Source organism: Mesitornis unicolor, unplaced genomic scaffold (genome assembly GCF_000695765.1).
Source record: "Mesitornis unicolor isolate BGI_N332 unplaced genomic scaffold, ASM69576v1 scaffold31070, whole genome shotgun sequence".
Lineage (NCBI taxonomy): Eukaryota > Metazoa > Chordata > Aves > Mesitornithiformes > Mesitornithidae > Mesitornis > Mesitornis unicolor.
Genome location: NW_010158098.1, coordinates 93,050 through 113,989, shown reverse-complemented (window position 1 = coordinate 113,989; position 20,940 = coordinate 93,050). Strand labels below are relative to the sequence as shown.

Here is a 20,940-nt window from a genome sequence, read left to right as displayed (position 1 = left end):
AGGGGAGGCCGGGGTTGCCCCGCATCACGGGTGAAGGCCGGGAGCGCGGAGTGTAGCTGCTGTGCGCTAGGGCGCTGCTGTGTACAGGGAATTGCGTAAGGTAAAAAAAAAAAAAAATTAAAGAAAAATAAATAGATGCTCCTAGGCAGGCATTAAGGTGTCTGTTTTCCTCAAGCCTGTGCAAAAACCGTTGTGTGCTCCAGAGCTTTATGATATCCTTTCTTATGTCCAATTGTTTTTTCTTGATTTTTTTTTTCTTTTAATGCTGTATTCTAATGACTTGGGTAGTCTTTCAGTTCTTTATTATTCCACCGGTGGAAAACTCGTTGATGAATCAATCGGTCAAGGTCCCATGATTTTCTTAGAGCCTTAAATTCCCTATTAACTTTTATTGAGCATATGGCCACGGAGCAGTTAGAACCATCAAGAAGAAATTTATGAAGCAAACCCCTGAAGGAAGCACTCATTTGTTTTAGGCATCTGCTGCTGAGCTGCATTAAAAGACTATACTTAGCAGCCTGTAAAAATAAGTAGTGGATTTATAGTATAATATCAGTTTGTGTTGACAAACAGCTGTTGCAAAACTTAAATAGTCCTTGAAGTTCTTGTCAGTCTTGCATCCAACCTTCCAGTAAAGAAACATATCACCCGAGGTAATATCCTCAACAAGTTGGTTCTCTATATATGCATCTGGAAGGGTAAGTGTCTATAGTGAAATACAATGTAACAGCAGCAGGGACAGGAAAAAATGCAGATTTTTTTTATTATTTTAATTTTTATTTTATTTTACTGGTATTTACACTGCCATTATCCCTTGGTGGCTACTTACTTTTCCAGATTACTTATGAATTCATTTAACATAATAGAAGTTGGGGCAGTTTCCTCTGAAATATTGTTGATGATGTTTCTCTCATGTATGAACAGTCTACTTGCTTGTATTAAAGTTTTGGTGCATTTTTTCACACAACAGCACAGTTTTCTTAGAAGTTTGTGGGACTTTCTCAAAAGTTTTATTGGAAATCATAATTACTGTACAAAATTGTTTATAACACTCTATTTAATGAATTTTGAAAAATAATGGTGACTGGACTGCATCAGCCAGTTCATAGGTATATTGTTGTAGATTCCTTTAAAAAAAAACTCCAGCAGACTTGAAAGATAAGTCACCTTACAGAAAATATGTTGGCTTCTACCAAATAGACACGTTTATCCTGTTGTTCACAAGTTCTGCACTTCATATTTTTTTACTGATTTTTGTGCCTGAATGAATTTGTGAATGAATTGTGCTGTAGTTCCATGAGTCTTCCCCATTCCTGCTTTTAAAAATTGAGATCGCTTAGCACTAACTAATCGTGAGATAGTAAAGCAACTTCATATGAAAAGTTACTGGGTTTAGTAATTCAGCTATTTCATCCTTGATTTCCTTTAAAACACTTGAGATAATACCATACAGCTTTCCTTTCTTTTTTCTAATACTCATAAAACTTCTGTAGCTGATTGAACTCTCTGACTGAAAGGTTAGGTCTCCACACTAAACCTTTCAGGTTTATTTTGTCGAAGAAAACTGAAGTTGAAGAGCTTGTGATCCAGAAATGTGGGAGGGTTGATGGGATCCCTATTACAATACATTAACAGAAACAAATGAAAAATTGAACATTCCCTAATCTTTCTCTCTCTTCTTAGAGTTTCTGAATTTGCTGTGGTAGAACAACAGATACAGACTGGTCTTCTGCTACACTGACCTTTTTTTTTTTTTTGTTGACACTAATACAGTGGTGTACCTAATTGATCTGTCCCAAAACAAAATATAAATGACCACCACTGCCGCAGTCTTTATACATGAGTAAAGCATTGATTCTCAGTATAATTATTACTTTAGGAAATCAATAAAAGGCAATTTGGTTGGATTAATTTCTTTCTCTGTGTTATTTCATCACTGTTCATTCTCATTTTCTGTACAACCAAAATAAATCTTTCATAGGGTCAATATACCTTTCATAGTGTCTTCTGTAGCTTTGCATATCATAAAATAGTGCTGCAGTTATGAATATAGACTGAATATGGATTCTTATCAGTGCTGTTTATTAAGAAGTCAAGACTGATCTTTGAATTTTCCGGGCATGATTCTATGTGTGATCATTAAAATGTGCATGTTTACAAGGGCTGAAGTAAACTTAAAAGGTTCGGGGAAGAACTATGTAAGTGTTGCTTTATAAAAAAGGTGCATTTGAGTTGTCTAAGTTCTTAAAACTTAATTCTGAAGTGCATGCTCTCAGGCAATCATATCTTGAGCATCAAATATTTTACCTGAGATTTTTTTTTACTTGCCATGATCTCCCTGGTAATCAACTATGAGAGTGGTAGGTTATATATACACAGCCGATGGCAAAGTCCATCTGTGAAAGCTTGTAGTCCAAGTTAAAATAATAGCGTAGTTAAGGTAAATACAAAGGACTGGAGCGTAAAGTTGATAATTAGGAGAATATTTGGGTAATGTGATTATGCATGCTACCTTCCCTTTCCAAGGAGCAATGCATGATTTTTAGTAATGCACAATTCGTATTGCTGTCTTGTCTTGTGCTCACGCTAGTTGTGTATGTTTTATAAGTCCCATTGTTCACTGCATGGGGGCTTCTTTAATTATTCACCTATTCTATAATTATTCACCATTCATTTCATTTTTCACCCAGAGAAAAAAAAATAAATTTGTACATATCTGGTAGTTAAAGCTTTTTGTGTTGCTACATTTTAAGATAGATTTGCAAAGTCAGTTTTAACCTTATTAGTGACTAACGCAGAAACATTTTTATTATAGTATTGCTATGTACTGATGAATCATCTGTGGCTCCTCTAATTCAGATTTATCTTTCTGAAACTGCATGGGTTTTTATTCAATGTTTCAGTGAAAGAATCATGTGATAATCTAGTTAAACAGAAAGTTAATTATGTTAACATTTCATTCTCATATTGTCACTCACAACAAGCTATGTAGCTTCTGATCAGAAGTATATAATTTTCTCTGCTTTTATAGAATAGAAAATCATCACAGAAAATGAGTCACAAATTTTCTTTAGGGGTGAATAACAGAACTGAGTGTTGAACAGGTTTGTTGGGTCCACCAATCCCGCAGCACGCTTGCCTAAGGCTGGGTCTACAGAAATGTTTAGTATTTGGTGTTTTGCCAGCAGACTTGAAGTACCTTAATCAAATTTTAAAGGAAAAAATATACTCTGTGGAAAATATTATGCTAGAACTATTGAAGTGGTTATGATTGCTTTCCCAACAGGTAGGACTGAAACACTTCTGTTTGCTCAACTGAGCGATGAAGTGGGTATTTATCAGAGCTTTATGACTTCTTTTCAGAAGACTTCTTTTTATTACATTTTTTTTGTGTGAGATGCAACTCTTGGGCCTACACGGACTTTTCTTCTTCTGTTTTATCCCTATTTATCTTTGGAGGGGGGATGTTGTAATTTTTTAGTTTGGTTTACGGGGGTGAGGTTTGTCCAGTTACAGGCATTTTTGTCAACAGTTCTGACTGTTCCCAAAGTGGCAAATTCCTGATAACTTATTTTTTCCTGTGCTCTCTAGTCCTCCATTCTTTCCCTTTTTCTGTGGATCTCCCTGATTTTAAGACAATATTAACTGTCAAACAGGGCCGGACGCGGCTGCCGGAGCGATGGGAGAACCATGCGGGAGTCGTACCGCAGGGGCTCACACAACGCCGCGGCCCAGCTCCGCATCCTCCAGCACCACGGCCAGGGGCTCCGTGCGCCGCCTCCCGCCGCCACAGGGATGAGCACCATGGAGAGGGGCTCTGGGGGCTAGGGGCTTCCCACGCTGTTGGGAAAACTCCAGTTCAATCCAACCACCTGGCACTCGCCTCTCGACTCAGTGGAAGGATTTATTGGTTTTATTCTAACATGGGCCCTTGGAATATGAAGAGTTAGAAGATGTTTGTGTAGTTGCACTAGAGCAAAAGCCCAGGCTCTTTCAGCTTTGTGTGTGTATATATATGTGTGTGTGTGTGTGTGTATGTGTTGCAGTAGTGCAGTTATAGCTAGATTCTCTTCACTGAAGAGAATGTGACTTCAGCTGGAAGAGTGTGCATCAAGTTTTGTAGCTAAAATTTCATAAATAGAATTCTTTAGGAATACAGAGGTGCTGTTATTTCACTGTGGCACATAATTTCATCTGAATCTCTCTGTTTGTTTTACCTCCTCACCTGTACTCCATGACATTAGAAGGAAATTCTTGTTTTGCATGGTCATGTTTTATTATGTTAATTACTTTAACCGTTCGTATTGTCCCCAGGTCTATCTTATAACCAGAGTAAAAAAACCCAGGTTACTTAGTTTTGCATATCCTTGATCTGAATGACTATTTAGCTCAGCACATTTCTTCTTGTGAATATAGTGGTTCATCCCACCAAATCATATCTGACTTCTGCTGAGTTACTTCAGAAATACATCAGTATAAAAAAATCTGAGTGCAGCATGTTCAGAATTTTGCTGTCAAACCTGGTGGTACAATGTCTACTGTTAACAATGCAAGAAGCATATTTTGGCTGATATTCTTTGTTCCTATGATCAATAAGGTAATCCTGCTCCTAACACAGGCCATGAATCCAAAAGAATTAGGTAAGGCTTTGTTGTAATGAGGTTGCTTTCCTCATGTTTACTTGGCACACTGCTACTGAGCTTTTTAACCGTTTGCTTGTTTGTTTAAAATCTATTTAAGTTTTACAAGGACAAAAGCAACTATTTCTTCTCTGACTGTCTCCTTGGACAAATACTAATGAAGAATCCACATTTTATAGTCTGAAGCACAGTATGAGAGTTTTCATTGATTAATTCTGTGTTTAAGACTGTTTCTGAGGTGAATGAAGTTCCTTACTCCCCTCCCCCCCCCCCCCCACACCAAACTGGACATTTTTTGCCCTTTTCCCCTAATTTAATTCTTAGAATTAGAATTTTTAGAGGATAGTTCCATCGTCAGCAGGTTAAATAACCTTTTCTCTGTAACTCTTCTGAAAAAAGTTTGCTAAAAGAGTTATATCCCAGTGTCTTTAAGTAAACTCTGTTTGAATGGCCAATAACTTTCATCCATGATTAGGAAGTTTTCTTAAATAACAGTTCGATAGCATCAAGGATGTGATACATGATGACCTCTTCATACTGGAATAGTTACAATATTTTATTGATACTGAGGTGGTTGACTCATCCTCCATCATCTGCATTATTTTGTGCTTTCTGGGGAGAATTTTCAAGACTTGTGTAGATATTGGATATTTGAAGATGGAGTGACTATTATTGTTCTATGAAGCTTTATTCTGTAATGTATTGCCAACCTGTCTTTTAAGTAAGACATCTTTTTTGTTGTTTTGTTTTCTTTTCTTTAGGTTCAACATGGCTAGTACATTCCAGGAAACACCTACACTCGAAGCTTCTCATTCAGAAAATGTTGATGCTAAGTTGTCCTTTCTACCTGAAAGACTGAGAAAGAAACTGCTTCCTTTTCAGGAGAAAGGCATTGTATTTGCACTTCAGAGAAGTGGCAGGTGAGATAATTGTTGTATCATGTGCTAAAAAGAATTATTTTAGGTAAATGTAAATAAATTTTTACAAAGGCTATGCAATGCCAGCAGCTCTTAGGTGAGTTATATTACATATTTTTTTTGGTAAACTATAGGATAACGTGGTTTAAAATGAGAGAGTTTTGTTTTTGTTTTCCCCCAGAGGATGAAGAATAATGCAGTATGCAAAAGGAGATTGTAGTATCAAAGATCTCCCCATGTAAGAGAAGGTTGATACCAGTAGGACCATCCTTTTTATCATGTTAATAGAGAATTCTTAAAATAAGTTAATTCACACTTGTTTCTTTAGTTCTTAATGGCGTGGTAGAGCTGTTAAGAGAATGACTAACAGATCTTGATGCATCTGTGTGGTATTCTATTTTAAACTTGGTACAATTCTGGCATGTAATCAGGCTGTTCTGGAACTCACTGAGCTGCAACAGCAGGGCAGAAGAAGCCTTGCAGAGAGCTCAGTTTGCAAATGCCACAACTGATAGAGCAGGCATTCAACAATTAAGTACCTGATAAATCAGAAAAATGGTTTATGCAGCAAAGGCTGGAAATAATTTGCTGAGTAAGAGCTTGTTACTGAATTACTGGTGCAAAGAAGGAGGAAGGGAAATGCTATTTCCACGTGTATAAATTTTAGAAAATTAGGCAATTGCAACTTAAAGCCATGAAACTACATTTGTTCTTTTGGAAAGTAATGGTATTTTATAGGTCTGGCACAAATTAAATTCTTTTAGCTTAGGTTTTAAAGACGGATAAAGTTAGTTTCTGATAATTTCATCATCTTACTTGGACAAGAGGCTTAGGGTCTAAGGGGTTGTTTGCTAGCATTTGTGGTTTTTTTGCAGGAGAGAAGAAATGTGCATCTCTTTCTCTAAGGGTGAAACAATGGAAAGGAAACGTTTATCATCAGCTCTTGCAATTATATGGAACTTTTGATCAATTAAAATTTATTCTGAAGGTTTTTTTGCTTTAATTCTATTCATTTGGCCAAAAACTTTTGGCAGTTATTACATTACTGTCTTCAGGGAACGAAGCGAGCCATCTATTTTATGCTGCCAGATTAGGTAGCAGAGTAGAAAGATGAGCCCAGCCATTAACATGCAAGCTTGAGATTTAAAAAGCTTTATGCTGTATTGGCATTAACTTCTCTGTGATCATTGGCCATATTAGGCACTTTCCTGCCACACAGTCTGACTGTGTGAATAAATGCTTACAGTTTTAATGGATCACTAAGACTTTGATAGAATAGACAGCAAAGTCTACATTAGAGTTGAATTTAATAAATCCAAAGCCCTTGGCTACCATATCTCAGTTGATCTGACTCTAATAAGAGGAAATGAGGTTTATATAGTATGCAGTTGAGGTGTATTTGTATATACAAATAGTGAGATAACAGAAGACATGAAATGTGTATAGTTTCTTTAATTATTATTAATGTAGGCTAGTGGGTGTATTTGAAAGTAGCATAATCTTTTGCAGCATATTATATCATATAGATGTTCTTCAAGAAGCAGCTTAACTGTAGGACTAGATAAATTTTAATCAGGTATTTCTTCTATCTTTTTTGTTTGAGATGTAACAATTGCCTGCAATAAGTATCTAAAAAGGTTTGTAAAACCTAGGCTAATGACTTTCTGCCAAGGAGGGAATTATATTCTTTTCATTAGTGTTATGGGCTTTATGTTGTTTTCTTGTCTTGAAACTCTTAGCTAACAAAAGGCTGTTGAGTAATATGGCACTGATGGTTTTACTGTGGCAGGTGTATGAAAGTATTTTCATCATGATTGCAAGAAATACTGTTTCTTGGCGTAGCAGATTCTGTATCTGAGCTGGGTCAAATTGAGGAATTGTGTGCATGCTCTCAGCCAGCCTCTGTCTGAAATAAAACTTATTAATTCAAACTTTCCTGAGGAGTATTTTTCTTAAAATTTGTCCCTTGCTCAGGCTGATCTACTTTTCTGCTTCTTGTAGATGAATTCTCTTACTAGCTTGTCAGCCCTTGGCTCACCAAAATCTTTCCCTTTTGTGTTCTCCTTAATGATTTAAGCCTTTCAGTATTCCCAGTGGTACATTTTAGCAGGGTCTGTTACTTTTCCATAAAGGGATCTTTTATAGTTTAAAAAACATAGGACTTGGAGTAAGCAGTATGTGCATCTCAGCTCTTCTTTCTTCTCTGCCTCAGGCTATGCACTCCCTTTTCCAGTCTTCACTTAATCCATGCTTTGCTGTAGTGGCAGGAGACTGGTATAGACAAAGTGCTCAACTGTTAGCTGAAGAGATTCAATTAATATTATCTTAGGTTAGACAAGCACCCAGCATGAAAAGGGACTTATTATTAGAACAATAGGAAGGGGCTGGGAGTAACCTATTAATTCACTGTTAAATTCAAAATCCTACAAGATAAAGTTAATCATAGTCTCTCTGGAGAGATCTGTTTATTCTCCTGTTTTTGTTACACTGACTTTATGATGGCAAATTAATTAAATTTGCATGTTTGAAAATGAAAATCCTTTCGCTTTTTTTAATTTTAAAGTCTAGGAATATTCCTATGGATGTTTCATTTTTATTTTAATTTGTACTTGGTGACTTGAAGCATCAAGTGCCATTAACAAGTGTCTCCAGTATTTATAGATCTTCAGATCAGAGAGAACCGGGAATAAAAATATTGGTAACTTTTTAATGTGATTTCTCTCTCTAGTCTCAGCAGGTTGTGCTCAGATAGTCTGAAATAGATGTTTGAACATGAGAAAAAAATCTTATTTTATTCCAAGACATTCAGTAACTCATTTTAGGTATATGAAATTATTATAATATTGTGATAAATCTGCGTCCTTAAACCCTGCATCATAATAAATGAGCAGTTTTTTCCAGTCTTAGGAAACAAAGCTGAAAAATAATCCTTGGAGAAAAAGCATGGAATGGCTATTTAATGAATGTGTAGAGGATCAAGCAGTTATACATTTCAGCAATTAAATATGGAGTAGCTCTGTGAGTGCTGTGTTTTTAAAGAAATATTTCTTTTTTTTAAAAGAACTTGGTTTGTAATGTTTCAGAGTACATTTCACATCCGAGAAGTGCCAGAGGAGAGAGAGAGAGAGAGATGATTAAATGAAGATGCTAGCTCACAGAATGAGGTTCAGATGCAGGAAGTATGAATGAGAGACTGAGCCAAATTCTGCAGAGCTTTCATGGCCAGGGAGGCTTGTTTGGAAGCGATGCTGGAGGAACTGGGAAGCAATTCAAATGGAACAAAAAATGCATTGTCAGTGAGTGAAAGTACAACATCATTCAAGAGAGGAACTGTGTGGGGTTAAAAAAAGTCTTTAAGAACAAAAAAAAGCAGTAGTAGTAATCTGAGAATTTACCTGGGCTTAAATGTGGGCTTTTAGTAGCAGGAATAGAGAAGAAAATACGTATTTTTAGAAGTGCAGGGCACAATTTATTAGAATGGAAGAGAAGAAGCAAGCAAGATAAAGACTACAAGTGTAGGTAATAGGTTGTCAGCAGTGATAGAGAGAGGGGAAATGAGTTTAGTGTTAGCTCTGTTGCAGTGGGAGAATCCACAATGAAAAATTGGTGTTTTTATAAGTATCAGGGAGAGGGCAGAATGAAAGTGATCAGTTTTGAGTATGTGAGACAAGCTGCTTTAACGTGAGTGAGAAAAAGTAAGGTTTTAAACAAGTATGAGTCAAATTCTGAATTGAAGTTGGAAGGAGAGGAAGAACTCGGGCAGAAGACAAAACTACTGAAAAAGGTAGTTGTGTAAACAGTTTAAATCCACATGCTCTATGGTGTCTTTGTACTATGTTGAAAAGGGGACGAGTTAGAGTAGAAAGAATAAATTAAAGTAGAAAAGATCAGCAGGATTGCTTAGTTCAGATATATATGTCAGAAAAGAAGTGGGATATTTTATCAACAGTTGAATGGATGGTTGTTTTTGGAGTATTTGGAAGATGCAGAAGTATTTCAGAGTATTGGTATGGATAAGGAACCAAGTGTAGGAGAAAACTAAACACTGGTTTTGAGAGCTTGGGGTACTGGAGGGGAAATAAATTGAATCTGGGAACAGTTGAAAATGAAGAGACTAGTGATGAGACGCTTCTCTAGGTAATTCTTTTCCCCATTACCCGATTCAGCTAACTTCAAGGGAAGAAGACATGAAGAGAGTAGTTCTGCAGCTCTTGCAGTGCAGATCACTGCAGAAGGAGGGTCACTTGTGAAAGCAGTGTTTATTGGAAAAGTAATGAAAGGTACATAAATTGCATTGAAAGTCATTAGACTACGTAGTAAGGAAGAGCTACTGTTTTATCACATCTATTTCAGTCATGCCAATTAATACTGAGGTTAAGGTTTTTAGCCTAGATTTTCGGTAGTTGAAACTAGTTGATGTTATTCCAACTGTTCCAATTAACTGAAGCGAATTTTTCTTGCACTGAGTCAGCTGGTGAATGAATTTGTCTCTGAAGCCAGTGACTGAATGGATAGAGTTTTCACTATCACTACTAGGTGTCTTCTTGACTAGAATTTTTGTCAGTTAACAGTTCAATTAATAAATTCTAAAACCTACTGAAGTGTCTGAGCTTAGTTTTCAACTTGACCCCTTTAATATCTGTTATTTCACACATCTTTGTCAAAGCTAATATACTAGAATATGTTGGCAAATGTCCTCTCATAGCTTTCAAATCTTAGTAAAGCATTTTAAATGTTTTTTGCAGTTACCTGTTGAGGAGTGGTGGAGAAAAGCATAAAAAGGCACAACCATCCTCTTCTGCAGTTCTTTAGAGAATTATTAACACTGCAGATGTGACAATTTAGTGCGTTTTACATTAGCTTGAGGCTTGTTTTTTATTTTTTAAATACCTGATGTAGTTCAAGAGCAAGGGTATCATCTAGCTTAAATCTTCTGGGGTTCTATTTTTGGTGAAACAACCTTGATTATTTCAGTATGGAAGTCAGCTCTCTTTGTTCTAGTTTTAGGACTGCGTGCTGTGCATTACTGACACACAAATGTAATGGTTGCTTGCGCAGTTTTATATAAAAATGTACTAAGTTCAGATTCCTTAAATAACCCTTGGTTAAGATGTTAGTGCTAAAGTGTTGGCTTGTGAGTAGGAGGTAAATTATATGTTGTAGCGTTATATAAAACTGACTCACATGAGTAGGTGAGAATCCCAAGAATATCAGGACACCCACACTAGTGAAAGAAAGATGCAAGCTTCCTCTGTACAACATGTTCCAAAGACTGCATTAACAAAAACAGCTTTAATTTGTTTGAGTAGTAACAAAATTTTTCAGTGTTTCAAGAAATGAAGTGCTACTTCTTTGATGGTTTGTCTTGGAAAATGCATTTAAAATTGAAGGAGTTGTTCTGAAAAAGTTACCTGTGGTTCTAACTATTTTTTTCTGGATATACAGCTATTGAAAATTAATCCAAAAGTTAAATTATCTCCACAAGCAAGTGGTAGTTGCATTGGACTGCTATACTCCTTTAGCTTTTAACCCTCCATATAAGGAAGCAGAACTGTCTAGTTTAGAGAGGACAATTATTGCAAAATATTTCTGGAGTTACAAGAAACCTCTAGCATTGATTTTATGACTTAGCAGAATTCTTGGTTGTGTAGACCTTAGATGTATGCCAGTGTGTTGTTAATTGGTATTCTTGCAAAAGCAAAGTTCAAACTGAGATCTTTATCTTTGCAAAGATACCTTGCTGAAGTAGCCATAAATAATATAAGAAACTTTAACAGTGGAGTTTGCTTGGTTAATGTTGCTAACATTTCAAAAAAGGTGACATGAATGTAACCCAGACACAGAAATAGAAAAGATTTTCATTTACACAATTTTTCCTTCCCTGAAACTCATTTTCTGAAACTGTTTTAGTATTAACCTCTTTCTGCTGCAGACTATTTTTGTGTAGCTGTGTGCCATATGCCACATGAGCTTAGCCTCAGTTTCCTTCTGCTTCTGCAATCAACTCATCTGCATAAAATTTTAAAGATCTGCTTCTCCCTCTTCTTTGCCAAGTTGGTTCCAGTCTTCCTGACATAACGCAACCAGGAGCTTTTCTTTGCTGTTTGAGGTTTGAAAAATTACACTTTCTGTTCTTCCAGAACTTTCCTGACCAGAGCTTTCAAAGGTCTAGGTTTTGAGTTTCTTCCTTAGTTCCTTCACCTGTTTTTTGCTAACTTCTGCTTTTTCTCCAAGGTTTGCTGTAGTACGAATCGGTAAGTGTACCTTTGCTTGGTGCCTTTACAGCACTGTTCTGATAGTGCGTGCTAACTCGTGAATATCTGGTTCTGGGCTTCTGACTCATCCAGCTTTGTGTGGTTCCTTAAATTACAGATTCTTTACATTTAGAAGAAAGCTTCAAACACATTGATGGGTTTTGTGTATAACCTCAGGTGCTTGCATTTCTTCTTCTGTGTGTAGGGGATCAAAAATAAGGTTCTGGACCTCTGTGCACCTGAGGTGAACTAACACAGTAAACCTTTTACTCTTCTCTGCATGCATATTCACTTACCAGGATGCTTTCTTACACAGAGCTCCCTGTTTTGCTCTTTGTGTTTGCATTTTAATGGAAAATGTAGTTTTATTTTAAAGCTAATACATCTCAAAATGAAAGGGTTATTAAATCCTAGTGGAGACCAGCCTATGTGGTTTCCTTCTTTTTATGAAAGATACTACTGTGTCCGAAGCCCATTGCAAACCTTACAACTGCAAAAGGATTATGAATAATGGGAAGATTATAGCAGCACATGCAATGAGATTCTCATGCTTTCTGTTAGCAAAAAATTGCAGATTTCCTTGCTAAATGGACAGAGATTCAAATGCTAGCCACAGGATTCACTACGAAGGGAGACATTTAAAAATGAAAAGGTGCTTTTTGTACAGTTGGACTTCACTGCTGAGAGTAAGTGTAACTGAGATATCTCAAATGATTTTGTTCCCTGCTTTTCTGAAACTTTTGACCATGTGGGCTGAGCTTCTAACAGGATATGAAACTGCGTATCATAGCTCTGATTTATATTCTTGGATAGAGCTATTATTAAGGTGTCATATGAACAGATGGGATATGAATGATGAAGCTCAGATTGGGTAACTACCAGTTGAGAGGAAATGACTAATTGAACTTTAGAGAACAAGAAGTCTGTCTTCTTGCAGTCAAAATACATGAAACAAAAATACATATTTGTCCCTTCTATGTAGCTGAAGATCTGTTTCTTGTGCTTTGACAGCATGGAACCTTTATGTTCATGTTGGCAGCTTGTCTGACTGCAATAATATAGAGCATGCTGAAGTTTGTTTTAAATAGAGGCTGCATATGCAGTCTCTATTTTAAGACTGTGTAAAGTATTGCTTTTTAACAGCTTAATGCAACTGTTAGATATCTTTTAAGTTCTGTGTGATCCTGGACTATATGATGAGGAAGTTCTTTACGTTTAAAATTTAATTATTGTGATTATGAACTGAAAACACTTAATGACTTTCCTCTCAGTAACGTAAGCTATTTTTCATTGCCCTAGAGCCTAATGAAAAAAAAACAGGACTTCTCATATTTTGTAACTATATTAAGCAGTCATCTTTAAGGTTCTTGTTTTAAAACTGTGAAAGCTACAGAGGATGAATGCTCAAAAATGCACTAGGTCATAAAATAATTTGAATAGCCTCAATTTCCACTTATATTAGTTTTATTAACTTCTACTGTATCATAAACTCATCTTGTGCATCATGTCAAAACTTTTATGGAGTGTGTCAATAATGTAAATTAATTGGCATAAATCAGCAATTTTAAAACTAGCACATCAAGAATTTGAGTATGAACAGTGTGGATCAAAGCAGTGATTCATGTTGCTAACTGTGTCATAACTCAAGACATTCAGATACTCTAACTGGAGCTTTAAAAACAGTTTTGCGTACCTGATTCATATCAATCTGATGTGTCTAGTAGAATGTTTAAATGACTAAAAAATGTATGGGTTGCAAGTATAGGAAGAAAATCCAAACTACTTTTGACAAAGCTATTTCATATTGGTGGGAGAAGAGAATCAATACTTAACTAAATAAGAAAATATCACTATTGATATGTAACTTTTAAGCATATGGGTGTTTCTGTGGATTGTCTATTTGTATTGGTACTGCAGAAACAAGGAAGATAAAACTGTATTGATTACTTTACCATTATTATCTTTTAAGAGTGGTCATGTTATGGATAGAATGATTGCAGTTACTTTGTACTTCCATTACTTTACCAGCAACAAATTTATGAGTTTCTATAAATATTTAAAAGCCAGCAACTTTGTCACTGCTACATAAGAAGTTGCACCTCAGACACATTAAGTGGACGTTAATAGACATGAAAAAAGAAGATATTCCATAGCAGCAAAGATCCTCTGAGCGCAGTCTGAAAATGAGGGCAAAAAGAAAAACAACAACTTATTATTTGGCAGATATTCAAGTCATCAAAGTTTAAGTGGCTACAGTGCACTCTAATGAAAAGAAATCTCATTTTATGGAATAAACATCTGTTCCTGTGGTTGACATATTTCTAAGGCTTTTTATTTTAATTGCTATTCAGCTTCTAATTGTCAGAGCAATTTGTAAATCACTCTGAATTTCTTCATGTTAGCTTGTTATCTGAAAGAAAGAATGTGGATGCAAATAGTTCACATATGCCAAAGAACAGTGCAATAGGATCTTATGTATTCTCACTTTGATTTCTCTGTGTCTGAACTGGCATAATTAACATTTCTTTATTTATGCAATTCTACTAAAATATATGTTGATATGCTGAGAGTACTGTATTTGTCAGCACAAGTTGGCAAGGAACATTTGCATTCCTGTCCTCTTTACCACATTTCCTTACTACCAGATGCTACTTGGATACAATGTACTGTTGGTTTTTGCTATATTTGTACATTTGTTCCAATACCCTTAAATTAAATATACTGTATTGTTGAAGAAGGTCCTTGGTTTATTCTTGAGATGCCTTTGCCCTGCAGCTAATTGCTATGGTCCTACTCATTTTCTGCATTTGTGTAAGGAGTTTATAAAACTCTGCAGCACTAGGTTGTTGTGCATTCCGATTGATTTCAGGCTTCAAACTTTCTAAAAAACATGATTAGTGTACTGAAAGCAGTTGACCTCTGAAAGAATCTGCAAAGAGAAAAATTTGTTTTGTAAACTTCAGTTCAAGCAATTAACAATGAGCATTAAATGAAAAAAAGTCTTTGAAGTGAGCAAAAACTGACATTGTTTTAAAATTAGAATTGTGTATTAGTTGTCTGCAAACAAATGTCTTCACCGAGTTGCAGATTGCAGTTATTAAGTCCCCAAAATCATTCATCGCTATTAAAAATAATTATGTTCCTGCCTTTTTTCCTGTGTAAATCTGTGCAGACTTGGGAGTATTGTTTTGTTATGTTTTCTTCCTTTGTTTTCGTCACTCCATCCCTAACAACTTGGGTCAGGAGTGCAGTTACAAAGCTATTGCAAGTAGATGGTTTGTAACTTATAAAAGTAGTAAGTTATATAAGATATATTTTGGATTCTTTATGGTAGTTGTAAGAAACTGATGAAATTGGTAGACACTGAGATTTCCACTGGCAGATGTAGTGATCAAACAGCAGTATACCATGTTTCTCAGAATATGAAACATTTATCTCACACAGCATGTCTGAAAAGAGCCAGTGTACGTTTTCTGCTGAGATTGCGACTTTGACCGCAGAAACGTCCATTTTGGCCCCATGGCAAGATGTGTTATTAAACATAATGACAGCTCTTAGTTGATGGTGCCACTACAAGCATCAATCATTAGTGTAAAGTGGCTGGGTTTTGTGCAGAAAAGATCTCTGCCGTGGTTTTGGGTAGCTACACTAACATCAGAGTACCTAACAGTAAAAAAGTGGTTCTGTATTACTTTAAAAGATGTTGGGTATCAAAATACAGAATATTTATATCTTGACGTGTTTGACTTTGTTATAGATGTAAAGAGACAAGATCTTTTCTGGTTTTTCATGGAAGACACATTGCATTTTTGTTACTTGGTGCAATGCGTGCATATCTGGTTATGCAGCATAGCAGTAAGAGAAGTTTCAGTTTCCTTCAAAGATGCAGCAGCTGAGAAAAGGCTACGAAGAAGAATTATTCATCCAGAGCAATTTATCAAGACTAGTCCGCATCCATAACTGAAAGCTACTGGGGATAATAAGTGAAAAGCATTGGGGCAAAATACTCAAATCTGAGGTAAAACAAGCAGAGTGACCTGTGGAGTTTATTCCCTTCCAGAGCTTGAAATATGTCATCATTTCTGAGACTTGGGCACTTTTTTCTGTCAGTAAACATTTATAAATCCTCAAGTAAAGTGATGGACTGCATAAAGCTGCCAGTCTGTTGCTGTCACTCACTGCTGTATATCTCAATCAGTGGTTTGACTGAGCCCGTGCTCTTTGTGTGGCACTATGATATCGACTGGTGGAGTTACTCTTGCAGTTTGCTTTTTATGACAATTTAGAAAATTATACAGTGCTTGAAAAACTTCCCAGATTACTCAATAGCTGGAGAATTCATCTCATTGCCACGTATATTTAACTGCAGCCCAAGCAGGTAGGTATTGCTGTTGAATTCTGACAATTCTTACAAAGTTGCAGAAATTCACACTTTATGCCTGTTTCAGATCTTGCCTTGGAATTCCCAATATTGTTTCTGGTTAGAAGATACTTAGTAAATCTGTATCTTCATGCAGTCCAGGGTTGCTATAGAAGAAAAGGGAACTTTAAGCCATCACCTTACTCCATGGCTTAAAGGGAATAGGTTGTCTGCTCGCCTCCTTCCTATCTTCATATTTTTTGCTTGGATTTGTGCCTTCCTCTGAATTTGCTAGGGTGTATGAATTTAAGGGATGCATTTTATCTGCTAATTACTAGAAGTAGAACAAGCTCTTGTAATTCTTTAGATAATGCTTTTGAATTGGATAGGCTTGTTGGTTAGATTTTGGCCTTTTTTGTTTGGTTGGTTTGTGGGGGTTTTTTTCCAGGTTGGAAAGTTTAAGTAATGGAAGTACAAGTTTTCAAAACAGCTGAGAGGTGTTTGTAAAATAGTTGAGAGTACACATTTGGAAAGATGCAGCATAATCCATTTAATGACTTAAGTAAATGTCCATCAAATAATTTCCTTTGTCATTCATCGAGTGTCAGAATTGATGAAGAAGCTTGCATGGACTAGAAATATTTAAGTTCCCTAGTCGCTGCTTGAGTTCAGAATGTACATACTAAATAACTGAGATAAATTAAATAACTTAAAATATCTATAAGAAGTTAATATCAAAGATGGCATTTAATGTTTATACAATGTGAATACGCTGAACAGAATTTACTGGTTTTGACTGGGGACTTGGAGTTGTCATTGTCTTTACATGGAGTAGTATTAACTAAGTAACTCCAAAATGGGAAAAGAAATCAAATTCATTTTCTAATACTTTAGCTAATACAATTGATGGGGGAGGGGGACTGTCAGTTTCTATTTCAAAACAAATCTAATGGCTCTGGAAAGCAGCTTTTAAAAATCAGGCTGACATACAAATAATCCTTAATCATGAAGCAGCAAAACCATCACTGTTTCTGAGAGACAAAAAAATTGAAGATGCATTTCTTGTCTTGAAAATGTCTCTTAAGACTACAGTTAATATAGCACCAGACCATAGCAGCAATTCAATTTTCCAGTGCAAGTTCTAACAAATTCAATATGCGTTTTTAGAATAATAGCTATACTTACTTTGAAAATTCATATCAGATTTACTTTTTGTAGTTGATATCTGTAGGAATGAAGTCTCTTTTTTCCTGTCAGTAGTTCAGTAAATCCATGACTTAAATTTATTGTAAGCAATTTGTAAGTATTGGTTTATCTGTTATATTTACTATTAATTTCTGCTTTTTGCTTCTCTTTTCTTGTTTCTTATTTAGGTGTATGATTGCTGATGAGGTGAGTGATGCTCCTGTTCCACTAAGATAATTTTTCTTGTTTTAATGTACTTCATGCAGATGTGACTTTGTTTGAGGGGTGTGGGCAGAATGGTTGGGAATGAGAGAAGCCTCATTCCTGTGATATTCAGCAGATATTCTGAAAATATCTAAGTGGGGGGGGGAAATGAAACCTGGCATAAACCTAAAAAAAAAAAATCTTTGAGAAAACTTAGAAAATTCCTTTTAATTGGTTTAGGTAGGTTAAATCTTTTGTATTGTTAAATCTTAAAAATATTAAGTCAGTTGATTTTTTTAAATTTTTTTAGCACTTTCTAATTGCATAGCTAGCTATTTTTAATGAATTACGAGGAATTCTTGTCCCAGAGAGGTGGATTTTGAACAGATATGCCTTCCAAAGACTAATTTTCTTAAGTGTGCTGATCAAGTAGTAATAGTGAAATTCATTACTTCTATAGATTTGAAAATTTATATTTTATTCCATATTACAGGAATTTGAATCCAGCATTTCTTTCCACAGAGAAAACATTTTTGTAATAGACTATAACGTTATTGATGTGTTATCAAAATAAAGCATTACTGAAAAAGAGGTAATGTTTGGGGATTGCATAGTCTCCCAATTCTAATCTGAGTTTTCTTAAAACACTGTGGGGAAAGAGGGGGAGAGGGAGAGAGAGAGAGAGATGGATTACTGGGATTAAAGCTTCTCATATTATAAAAATCTCATTACAGCTGGAGTGAAACTATCTTGACATACAATGTGAAATTTTTGGAAACTCTGGGGAATACAGAAGCACTAGGGGGAGGAGAAAAGACAAGCTTGGGAAAAATCAGAGTATCAGCAGTAGCTATTTGCTTATTAAAACAAAGTTTCTTATTTTCTTCCTTGAATGAGAAAATCAACTGTGTATAATTATGTTAGCAATAAAAAGTACTGTAAGATAAATTTATCCCAAAGTAAATTATTATTTTTCATAATGACAATAGATCTGGCACTGGAGGAAGTATTGTGTAGTGGTGTGTATCTTGCACTTGTTGATATAAGAAAATAGAAATAAGAAAATATTGGTAAAAGAAAACATCAGTACTGTAAACTTGTATATAAAACGATGTTACATGTGAAAACTAGAGATTGTGTAATTACTGTACATATACCTAGATTATGTAATTATGTAAGGATTAAAGTACAAAAATAATAGTATCCTTTTGAAAGGTATTCTAAAAATTTGTTGCTATTCTTTCTTGGAGCAGGGACAGACATTTTCCCCCCAAAATTTCAGGTTTTCCAAATCAGCTAAAATACCCACTGGACTCTGTGGAAAACCTGAACAGAATATTGTGAGGCCAGTCTCTCTTTAGTGTTTGACAGGAGTCTGGAACTGTCCCTCGCCGTGTGAACGATATACAGTATTATTATAATAATAATGGTGAATGAAAGCAGTAGTTTCTTTTCGTTGACCTACTGGGTCAAAAGCAAAGTTCTTCATATAGATCTCCTTTTGTTCTTCAGTTGCCTAAGCAACTTAGGACAAAGTTGTCATTTTTGTTTTAAGAGGACATCCCATATTTTTCTTTGAGTAGTCTTTAAAAAAATTTTTGGTAGCTTAACAAGTTAAAGAGATTTGATATGTATAATCTACCCTACTAAAGCCCTGAACAGAAAAATCTTCTGAAATGAATGGAAATGCTTCTTTTAGCTTTAATGAGATAACCAGTCATAACATGTATTAATCCATTTAAAGAGAAGCATCTTCTTTCATAAAAGGAGATCTGTGGTAACAAGTTGACATTGAAATGGATACTATGTAAATAGCTTTCTGGCTTTGTTTCCTTTATCTGGTTCTGTCTTTGCAAAGTATTTTTGACTTTTCTGAATGGAATATGCTTTCTGAACAGAGAATTCAATTTTTAATTTTTCTTTTCTTTTCTTTTTCTTTTCCCAGATGGGGCTAGGTAAAACAATTCAAGCGATTGCCATTTCCTATTACTATAAAAATGAATGGCCTCTCTTAATTGTAGTGCCTTCATCTCTGAGATACCCTTGGGTTGATGAGATGGAGAAGTGGATCCCAGAACTCTGTCCAGATGATATTAGCATCATTCAGAACAAAACTGATACTGGGTGAGTAAAGTTCATTATTCTTCTATAGAAAGGCTGGTTCAACCTGCTGTGCTCAAGCAGGGCCAACCTAGAGCCGGTTGCTCAGGACTATGTCCAGGTGTTTTTTTGATATCTCCAAGGGTGGAGACCCCACAGCCTCTCTGGGGAGCCTATTCCAGTGCTCAGTCACCCCTGTAGTAAAAGTGTTTCCTGACGTTCAGAAAGAACCTCTTGTGTTTCAATTTGTACCCATTGCCTCTGGTCCAGACAGAAAGGAGCCTGGCTCTATCCTCTTTGGACCTTCCTTTTAGGTATTTATTTACATTAATAAGATCCCTCCTGAGCCTTCTCCTTGCTAGGCTAAACAGTCCCAGTCAGCCTTTTCTCATAGGAGAGGTGCTCCAGTCCCTTAGTCATCTTCATGGCCTTTCATTCTACCTTGCCAGTTCATCCATGTTTCTCTTGTACTGAGGAGCCCAGAACTGGACACAGCACTCCAGGTGTGAACTCACCAGTGCTGAGTACAGGGGAAGGATCAGGTCCCTCACAACTGCTGGCAGTTCTTTGTCTAAGGCAGCTGAGGATACCGATGGTCACCTTTACTGCAAAGGCACAGTGCTGACTTGTGTTCAACTTGGTGTCCATTAGGACCCCCAGGTCCTTTTCTGCTAAGCTGCTTTTCAGCTGCGTGGCCTCCAGTGTATATTGGTGCACAGAGTTGTACCTCTCCAGGCACAGGACTCTGCACTTCTCCTTGTTGAACTTCTTGAAGTTCCTATCAGCCCATTTCTCCAGCCTGTCGAGGTCCCTCTGATGGTAGCATGACCCTCTGGTGTATCAGTCACTCCTCCCAGTTTTGTATTATTATATTACAGTAGTTACTCATCTCCTTTGAAATTGAGAGGTCTGGTTTTTGCAAAGTAGCAAGTGCTTGTCTGCTGAAAACTAGATTGCTTCAGTGTGTCTCAAATTGAACATATACAGTTATTTCCCAACTCTGATGGATTGCAATCATAGAATCATTTGATTGGAAAAGCCTCCTCTTCTCCAGGCTTGTATTCATTAGCTTCTGTAAAACATTTTGAACACAATTTTGAAAACTTCTGGTATACATTACTGTTAACATTTTATTTAGCGCACCGAGAAAATGTATAAGTTAGAATTAGTATTCTCTAAATAACTGTAAAGGTCATCATGACCTAGGCTTTCTATCTTTAGACTTAATAGCACGAACTAATCAGAGAGAGACTACAAGTCTTGTGTGTTATTAGAATAAC

At 36.0% G+C, this 20,940-nt stretch overlaps 1 protein-coding gene across 1 annotated transcript in view; it reads left to right on the top strand.

The window, feature by feature from the left end:
• Positions 1-5,408: 5,408 nt before the first annotated feature.
• Positions 5,409-20,940, top strand: part of ZRANB3 (zinc finger, RAN-binding domain containing 3) — a 38,370-nt gene continuing 22,838 nt past the window's right edge. Inside the window, 3 exon segments of the mRNA XM_010182621.1 lie at positions 5,409-5,560; positions 17,545-17,563; positions 19,506-19,684. Coding sequence (XP_010180923.1) covers positions 5,409-5,560; positions 17,545-17,563; positions 19,506-19,684 — 350 coding nt within the window.